General features: G+C 36.5%; 1 protein-coding gene across 1 annotated transcript; it reads left to right on the top strand.

The window, feature by feature from the left end:
- Positions 1-6,677: 6,677 nt before the first annotated feature.
- On the top strand, positions 6,678-10,318 carry LOC124841530 (F-box protein At5g39450-like). Its single transcript, XM_047317820.2, has 2 exons — positions 6,678-9,000; positions 10,019-10,318. Exons 1-2 carry the CDS (start codon positions 7,127-7,129, stop codon positions 10,026-10,028), a joined length of 1,884 nt encoding a protein of 627 aa, XP_047173776.1. The 5' UTR covers positions 6,678-7,126; the 3' UTR covers positions 10,029-10,318.

Genomic DNA, 10,318 nt, shown 5'->3' with positions numbered 1-10,318 from the left:
TGAAGAATTACCTTCGCAGCTTCAAGAGAAGATAAAACTTTCCTTTTTGTTTTAGTCTCCTTTTCTTTACTGGATTCAATCTCCTTTGCTCCCCTCCGCCGAACTTCTCCTTCAGTAACCAAAATGATCTTGCAGGCAGGCACTGGAAAGTGAAGTGGAGTGGACTGCTAGGTTCCTCCAACACTCGTTGCTTCTCCTCCTTTTTCCCTCCGTCCCCGGTTTCTCCTTTTTTCCTTTTTATGACCGTGATGAAAAACCCAAACTTCTCTCTGTCCTCCATCCTGTGAGCTCTGGAATATCTTCTGTCATGGGATTTCTCTTTTGTTTTTTTCTTTATTTGATGTTCACTGTATCGGCTATCAGTTGGCAGAAGTTTGCCTTTCAAAAAAAATCATTCTCCTTTTATGTATACTTGCAGTCGTAAGTAGGGAATTATAGGAAGAAGAGTCTCTGCCTTTTGTTGCTGCCATTGTAAATGAACATTTCGAGCATTGCTTTTTGCCTGAACACTGCTTACTGCTGTTTTATGTTAAGGAAGGGTTGACCTCGGGTTTTCTCTTTTTCTTTTCCTTTTTTTTCGTTTTCTTACAAATAAAATGAAATAACTAATATATATATATATATATATATATATATATATATATATATATATATATATATACATAATAATAATAAAATAAATAAATAAGAAGGTAAAAATAAAATATAAACTAAAAATAAAAATGAAAGAAAATAACATAAAGTAAAATAATAAATAAATAAGAAGGTAAGAATAAAGTATAAATTAAAAAATAAAAATGAAAGAAAATAACATAAAATAAAATAAACCTATTATAGTCAATCCGGACGAAATTGGGTGTCGACAACAGTCAACAACAAATCTTTCAAAATTGGTTTTCAGGGAAGAAGTTGGTGCGGTCTTCATTTAGTGTAGGTGTGCTTCCAGAACTTTGAACCATATTCTCTTCATCCTTGAAGCACCATCCCTTTGTGGTCTTACAAGGCCAATGGAAGTCAAGGTGTTTTGATTTATCACATTTGAGCAGTTACAAGAGCATTTCTTTTCACCACTAACATTCACACCTTCAAGGATCAGGATTTTGCTGATAAACACAACATATGGTAGATGTCGTGCATGTTTGGTTCATGCATCAATCATATGATCTTTTATTACTTCCACCCAATTGGTAGGAACATCATTCTTGATGGCATACAGCAGGAAAACATCTTCAATTATCATTCTGTCTTGTCCAGGTCTAGCAGGTAAAATCACCCAAGCAAGAATGTGTGTTGTTATCTGTTCTTCTTTATTCATTCCCTCATGCACATATAATCTTTCAATTGTGTATCTCCAGGAAACCTTAACCAGTTATTGTACACGTCCTTTTTCTTCAACCATCTGTTTGTTTCTAAGTACCGTAAGTGCGAGAATAACCCTTCGGCTTTTAATCCTGCAACTTGAAACCATACATCATTGTTAATGTGAACATTTACTCCTTTTACTCGAGAATGAAGGACACCATCTATGTTTCTCATATTATTGTAGAAGACCCTTACTAAGTCAGGGTATCAATCACCCTTCATCTGGACAAGTGTAGAGAGACCTTCAGTTTCAATCCATTCCTGGAAGTGAAATCCCTCTTTTTCAAATAAGTCGAGGTTCAGATATTTGTGACAAACAATATGTTTAGACTTCTCATCCATATTTATCCTCCCTTGGTCTTGGCCCCATTACATCCATAAAAGACCTTTTGATTTGAACATGCATATGTTTTTTAGTGTTGATATTAGAGGCTTGCCAAGTCTGTGTGTGCTTGCTTTCTTGAGTGCATCGAGTTGGCATTATTTACCCTAGACACTTGAGAGATACAGTGATAGTTCATCTGTGAGGTTCTGTTGCTTTTGATTCACCTCTTGAACTGATTGATCATTTTACCATGCTTGAAATTGCTTGGATGATTTCATAAGTATCTGCTTTCTCATATTCATTATGTGTTGGATATTGTCTACTTCTTTTCTTTGTCGAGATTCCTTGAGGACTGTGTAATTCTGTTTATGTCCTTGTTAGTCTTTGTTTTCTGTGTGTTGAGTTTGTGTCGTACCCTTGATGTCCTCTGAACTATTCCTTGATCTGTGTCTTGATTTTGCCCAGGAGTGCAAAAGACTAAGTGTGGTCTATTTTGATGAGTCAATATTTTCTTCACTTCACTTAGCTTATTGTGCTAGATTTAATTAGGGAATTGTGCTTGAATGTTCATTATTTTCCCATTTTTCTTAATTGTGCTTAATTCGATCAGAAATTCTTATTTTAATTAATTTGAATTATCTGAGGCTAATTATTTGCATTATTAATTGCAGGAAAATTGTTGGATAATATTTTGGAACATTTGGAGGGCTGTCACATATTTCTAAAGTCTCCACAAAAGCAGTATGCACAGTAAAGAGTGCACTTTTGGGCTTATGAGAAAGGGGTGCACACGGAGGGTTGGAATGGTATAACCGCCAGGGAGATAGTAATTTCTAAATTCAATTGGAAATGAAGTGTGAAAGGCTCATATGGATTTTTAAGGGGTTATGTGCTGCAAGATGTTGTGTTTAAATTGGAAGAAGTGGACTGCCACGTTTTTGAAGGCTAGAGCAGCATGTCACGGCCCACAAAATAAAAGGTTTTTTGGTTTCTTTATTGGATGCAAGTAGGGACATCCAGGGGTGCTTTAAGAAGTGCAGCAGCCGTCCAACATTTCATTAATTTGGGCTGCATTCACACGGCCTGTCACGTCCCGCAAAATTGGAGAGGCATCTTTCTATTTCTTCTAGACAGAAGCACACGTCGGCCCAGCAGCTTGGAAGAAAGTTCAGCGCGTCCAGTAGGGGAATGGGAAGCACACACGCAGCAGCCATGAGAGGGTGATTCATTCACTTTAGAAAGCTTGGTAACAGCAGCAGTGGCACACGTGAAGGAAGCGCTGAATCACTTGGGCTAGAGGAAAAAGGCTTTAATTGGAAGATCCACGTTGCCTTGGTCCAGCAAGTAGGTCCAGCAGGTGTGTGTTTGGAGAGAATGGAAGGTGCACACGGAAGAAAGCAGAGGCTGCTGGCTGGAAGGAAGGAAAAGCACGTGGAAGTGAAGCTCACGGCCTGCACCACAGCAGGAACACGCGTCCAAGGAGGGCCCAATAGACTGCTTGCACACGGAGGGCTTCACCACGGTCCAGCAAGCAAAGAGAGGGTTGTGTCCAACAAGAAGTGAAGCAGCGTGCACAAAAGCGAATCACGTAGCATCATCTAGGGAGAAGGTTCAGCCGCCACTTGGGAAAGGAGGGAGAGAGGTGCTTCATTTTTGGCTTTGATTCTCGGCTACAGTAGCAAGCAATGTAGTGTACGGTTCTTCTTCCTTCTTAAGTGGGGGGGGGGGGGGGGGGGCAGCTGCACGGTATTGGATGAAGCGGAGCAGTGTTGGGAAGCACACGTTTCTTTTCATTTTATTCCACCAGCAGGATGCTTTCAACTTTCTTTCTAGGCGCAAACGGTGATTAATGATGATGGAATTGCATTCAGCAGCTAGTGTCCCAGGAGGTGCACAAAGATCGAGAAAGAAGTGGTGATTTATTTTAGAAGAGCACGGAGATTGATTTTTCTTTAATTGGGTGCAACACAGATTTCTTGCTTGCTTTCTTAGTTGTTCCGAATTTCATTTATTAGATAAGGCATAGCTTCTTTTATTCCAGTAGTAATGATGCATTTGGTCATTTATTTATTGCATTTCCACTTGTCACACACTTTGGCATTTCGTTTATATCCGCTACATTTCAATTAGTTCCAACCCTTTTAAATTGAATTTTTATTAGCTTAAGTGTAGCAATTGTTTATTCCAAGATGCAATGTGTGTTTTCTGATGTATCAATTTTTATTCAAGTGAGTCAAGCAAGTTATCCTTAATTTAGTTGTGATGTTAGTTTAAGTTAGTTGGAAAATTTGTGTTGGAAAAGACGCTAGAGTAGCACTTGATTTTGTTAATCTATGATTGAAGGTATTGTAATTGAGTTAATGACCAACCGTTTTTATTTTGTGTTTACATCCGTGTTTATATTCGGGTTTTAATTTAGTTCATTTGCATTTACAAAACTCTTCACCAACCCCCCCCCCCCCCCACTACGTGTCTGACCTATTACCTGAACCACATTTGGTCCTTGAGAGACGACCTAGGAGTCACTTCCTAGCACTATACTGCATTCTTTAATGCACATCAAATTTGATGGGCCGCGACAGCCGCATCACCAACCCCAGCTAGTTCGACGTTCTATATTGTTTTAAACGTCGACCCCATAAAGTGTGGGACGTTCTGTTTGGTTTATAAGAGAAAAGAAATAAAGAATAAAAAAGGGATTACCTCTTTGGCTTCATGCTGGCATATAAAACGTCAAATATTTGTCATGGTTGACATCAAATGTGGGTAGGAATAATAATGCTGGAAGCAAACCACTATTTCGTTATTTTTTTATTTTAAATTGAACGTTAGATGTTTCTTAAGTTGACGTTATGAGATTCTAAGGTCATTGTTTTACGTCGATCTGGGCCTTATTTGACGTTAATACATTTTAGATTACGTCGATATGCTTCTTGTTTGACGTTCATACATTTTAGTCAGCGCACTATTTTATTAATTAACGTGGAGCGATTCAATTTATTTACGAAAATGCCACTAGTCATTTTTAACGTTGGATATTGAGTGCTACGACGTTGAATACGTGACGTTATACGTTGTTTTTCCACTAGTGTATCCTCATTTAGTCTTTAATATAAAATTCTTAATTGATTTTTGTGTTTTAAAATATTATTTTAAGGCTTAATACCCTATTTTGTCCCCAGTTTCGCTCAACAATGTCAAATTAGTCCATTTTTTAAAACGTGCGTCAATTACGTCCCTACTTAATAAAATTTATATCAATGAAATCCCTTCCGTTAAATTCGTACAAACGGCACATTGATATAAATTTTATTAAGTAAGGACGTAATTGACGCACGTTTTAAAGGATGGACTAATTTGACATTGTCGAGCGAAACTGGAGACAAAATAGGGTATTAAGCCTTATTTTAATTAAGATGTACTAGAATTGAGTTTATTGATAATAAAATATATTGAACATGAGATACAAAGTCATATTAAAAATAAATTTTTAATTGAATAAATATTTTTTTGTATATTTTGAGTTATTTTAATGCAGTTGTGTCATTGATGAATATGTAAAAATAAATTAACTAAAGTTTCATGACACGTTAAAACTAAATCAAAGAATAACAAATAATCAAAATCACAAAAATTAAAGTCAAACATTACATAAAAAAATAAAAGAAAATATGAAAAAATGAAGAAATTTCATAGTCAAGAATAAAAAACAAACATCAAAATCGAGCTTTCTCTATCTTTTCTTTTTCAATAAAAGGCTTCGATAATTCAAAAACCTTTATGATAAATGATAATTTGGGACAAATATATTTTTAAATATTTTATATGATATTTTTAAATAATTATTTTATTTAATTATATCAGTAAATATTAAAGATAATATTTGTAAAAAAATTTAATATTGTAAAGTCTTCTCAAAATTTTGTAGATTTTTACAAAAATCAAATATATTTTAAATTTATGTTATTATTTAGAAAATAATGGAAGAATATTACATTATCAAAAAAAAGTATTACAACAATATAAAAAATTCTAAAATAAAATCTAATCTAACTTTTATAAAAAAACCTTACACATTAGTAAAACTTAAGAATCCTTTATAGAAACCTAATTTCATCCAATTTTTCATCTTTCACACTCTCCATCCTCTTTTATCTTTTGTATTTTTTTCGCAGATGGGGGGCAATAATGGATTGTTTGGGGAATTATGTTATCTTTTAAATATTAGTAGGTGGGGCTCACATATTTTTTTTTGCTAAGATAGAATTATAGAAATTGAAGAGAAAATTAGTTAAAATATTGTGTTATCATGTTACTCTTCCTATTCTGGTAACCCTTTCGTTTATGTGTGAGGTATCATTTATTCTCAAAACCAATTTCTGAAAAGAACGAACCATAACTTTGTTTGACATTGTTATTATTCTTCAAGGAGCTATCCTTGTGTTTGTCTAAGTCAAAATCAATTTTAATAAAGAGAACCTGTTGAAATAAATTATCAATTGGAGAAATGAAAGAATATATCATGGATTTAATTATTTATAAATCGTAATTTATACTTCAAGTCATAATATTTATTTGCAATTTTGTATTTGATTGTTATGAATATGACGTTAATATTTGATTAGAATTAATTATTATTATATTTGAAATACTTTTTTCTTTAAATATCAGATGATTTTGTTCTCAAAAAAATTGAAAGGTAAAAAAATATTTAAATTATTTGTAGTTTTGATTATGAAATGATGTAGATGGTTATATATATGAGAAGAACTTACGTGATAAAGAAAGAAGAAAAATAAGTATAGGTGGAATAAAAGGTAAAATAAAATATTATTATTTTCTTTCAAACTAGCTACGTTCTGGTTTTGTTATCTTAGGTAATGGTAAATAGTCTCTATTTTCACTTTCAATTTTTTTTTTTTTTTTTTACTTTCTTCCTTCATTCTCTCCCTGTATTTATTCTCCGCTGCCAAACATTGCGTATGCTTGGTTTTGTTTTGAACATTGAAGGAAGAAAGAAACCGAAAAAAGACAAGACAACGAAGCAATCAAGGCTTTCTCTCTTGGACTCTTCCTCTCTTCCACTCCTTTGTATTTACCATCATCTTCATTGGAGAATCCAAAACACCAACAACCTTCCTTGCTTTTTCACTCCCCAATTTCGACCGTCTCTTTTTCACTCTCTCCATTTCTGTCAAACTGTCTCTGTCACAGACTCAATAATTGAACCCAACCTACCAAACCCTTCTCAATCACCGAACAGGAAGAATCACAGTACACCTATCAAGTGCAGGGTTCTTCCACGTGCTGCCTGAAAAAAAATACCAATTTTCAGGGTTTGTTCTTCGTTCACCCCAACCCTGTAGTTTTGTTCGCTATTTTGATTTTTGGGCATGCGCTGAAGCGTGCAAGTTTTGATTTTTATTTTGTCGGATCGGCATGGAACCCGAACATTCTGATTCGAACTTGCTGTTGTTTCTGCCGGACGATGTTTTCGCCGTTGTTTCTCGCTTCCTGTCGCCGAGAGACGTGTGCAATCTGTGTCTGTGTTGCAAGAGTTTGAACGCTCTTGTGGCCTCTGAGAAACTATGGCTCACGCAATGTGACGATTTGGGCATAGTGACCCACAAGGATCTTGTGGAATGGAGAAAGGGTGTGGCTTCTTACAAGGCGCTTTGTCGGTTTCTGGTGGGTGTGAAACCATTGATTGGAATATGGGTTCACCAGAATCCTGAGCTTGGGAACGTGGTGTATGTGATGCCTGGTTTCGTCTCTGTTGTTGGGTGCAGGATAATTCCCCAGGAGCTTGGTCCTTTGGGGATTGAAGAGGGTCCCATACTGTGGGCTTCTGTGTTTGAGGTTGTTAGTGATTATGATGGTTCCATGATGTTTTTTCTTCATGGGAGGGAGAAGGGGGTGAATTATGTTTATCCCGGTTCGGTCAAGCTTACAGATAAGTCCTGTAATGTACTGTTGCTTGAGGTTGAACCTGGGGGGTGTGGCAGTGTTAGTGCTTTGTTGCAGAGTAAGAGCTTTGTGCATTACTCGGGCTTGGAGTCTTCATCGTCGAGGAAGGTTTGTAGGTCAATTAGCGATGTTTCTAGTTCACAAAGGGTGGTTGGAAATGCTGAAGGGATGGTTGGTTTTGGGAAGTTAGCTTTTAGTGATAGGAGAAAGTTGCTTGAGGTTACTACTAGCCATGTTCGACAAAAGGTTCCGGATAAGATGATTGGGCCGTTGTTTCCTAGGTTGAGGGATGATGAGGAGAATTTTCAGAAGGATTTGGCGCTTTTGTGGGAAAGAAGATCACTCCTTTGTCAAATGTATAAGGCTGGTAGTGGTGAGGTTGATGAGTATAATAAGTTGAGTTCTCAAGAGGCAGTTGATCCAACCCAGTTGGAATTGGGTGATGTTAGGGCGAGATTTGACCTAAGGTCTATCTCTCATCCTCTGCCCGAGGAGGATGGTAACACCCAGTGCATCAAGAGGAAAGGCCTTAGGGGATATTTCTGGAATGGCATTAAGCAAATGCTTGGAAGATCAAATTCAATGAATGGCAATCATTCAGTTTCCAAGAAGAAGCTTATGTCAAGCGGTGAGATTAGGCATGCACGGCTTCAAGAATTCCTTAGATCGAGTGACACAGTAAGGCTAACGTTAAAAGCATCAACTGTGAAGCTATCTTCTTACCGGGCATGGCCAAATATGCACGACAGTAGGTTTGCGCTTTACAAGTTGCCATTGCGAGTTCCTAGAGATGACCAAGAATATGCTGGTTTATGGGGAGGAACTTTTGGTTGGCCTCCTGGAAAACCTTCTGAAGACAAACCTGGAAAGGCTTTGTTCTTTCTCCTGCTCTCTTATGAGGAGTTCCAGGGACAACAGCTTCTCATTGCAACCAAGATTTTGGAAGGCACACACTATGTTTTGCATCCTAATGGTTCAGCAATGTTCACAGCAAATATCAATGAACCTTCGTCCGAACCCTTTCCCTGGGATACCGATGCAGATTTGGTTCCTGTGAATGTCGACCATGCTTTTGTGGGAGAGGGTATTGCAAGTGGTTATGGGTTCAGATACCCTGGATCAAAGCCTGGTTCCCTCTTTGTGTTTCAAAATGGCATCCTTGCTTTCATGTGGAAGGAGTCAAGAGTTGTTTTGACCTTGCAAAGACTTAACTTACAAGAACTTTTGAAGAAGGGTGAAAGGGTATCTTCTCTGCCTCCGGTTACCAATTTTTCATATCTGACAAAGTCCTACTCGAATGTGTTTGCTGGCCTCCCCAGCTCTTCCAATTTTTTGTCTTCACCAAGGTTTGCCTTAACCCTGACATTTCACCTTTTATTTAAACTTTCCCCTCAATCCGGCGTATCGTATTAATTTGTGTGGTTTGCTAATATTTTTTGGAATTTGGAATTTTTTGGACTTGTCATTTGAAGTATTGATAGGATGCCATTATACTTCCTTGTCTTCTGAGTATCATTCTTAAAGTTGGTAAAATTTAATATACTAATACCTGTCATCTGTTCTATTGTTATTATATTGATCTTGAAAAAGGACTTGTTCTGAAATTTTATTAAATTTATGTTGGCTTTTGGGCTTACAAGAAAATCAGAAGTCTGTTGATGATTCTGGCAAAATATTAAAAGAACTGTTGTCAACAGACTCCTTGCCTTAGTTCACTACAGGCATATATTATCCTGCTTTGGTAGCATGATCATATTGTCCAGAGTTGCGAATGGATTATCAATTCATTAGTTCGCTTTTTGGATGTGACACTATTTTAAGGTGTGTTGTTGTCTTGTTGATTAATATATATGCAGTAATCTTCATAATCTAGGAATGTTAGTAGAATAGGGATCCACAAATTACTAAAACTATTGAAGTTTAGAAACGTATCAGCGCAGCAACAATTTTGGAATCTTAGTTTATATGTCTACATCAATACGATCAATCTGGTAAGGAAAGAATGATGTCCACAAAATCTGACGGCAGGGTCAGCACCAATATACCGTTCCCTCATTCAATGTAATGAATGCACTGTAACATTACTACTTAGTATTAGAAAAATGCAACTATTGTATCTCGATTAGAGATAGTGTCTCGCAAAACAGAAGCTAGAAGATCATTACATATCTATGCCTCTTTTGTTATAAGATCGCCCTAGTTTGGTTCACTGTTTTGTTATCTCCCTTTATAGTGCTAGAAAATCTGAGATGTATGCAATTGAAATAATTGGAAAACTGATCCTAAATGGTAGTTACAATTTACCAGTTCACACCATTCCCTTTTTAACATAAATCTAAGCCATGATTTCATGTTTCTGTACAGGAATGGATAGTAGTATTAAGGACCCTTTTGATGTGGGACCAGATCATGATTAACAATGAATATATTCTACAAGCTTCCTAGCTGTTGGTGACTGAGGGAATTACATTGCTTGTGGATGTCACAGAGTAAATTTTCCCTGCTATGATGTTTTCATGTTACTGCTTCTTGTGATTTGACAAGTAATGTATTATGAATGGCTTTTGTTGTGAGTTAGCATCCCATGTTCTATAGGAATATCAGGCTGTTTATTGTGCTATATACTGAAGAATGAAATGAGGATCTTCATAGTCTTTCTCTCTA

The sequence above is a fragment of the Vigna umbellata genome, chromosome 2 (assembly GCF_029865625.1).
Source record: "Vigna umbellata cultivar VRB3 chromosome 2, Vumbellata_1.0, whole genome shotgun sequence".
Lineage (NCBI taxonomy): Eukaryota > Viridiplantae > Streptophyta > Magnoliopsida > Fabales > Fabaceae > Vigna > Vigna umbellata.
This window is presented reverse-complemented; position numbering and strand designations above follow the sequence as displayed.

Coding starts and splice junctions, on each gene's coding strand:
- LOC124841530 (XM_047317820.2), top strand. CDS start 7,127: ATGGAACCCGAACATTCTGATTCGAACTTGCTGTTGTTTCTGCCGGAC.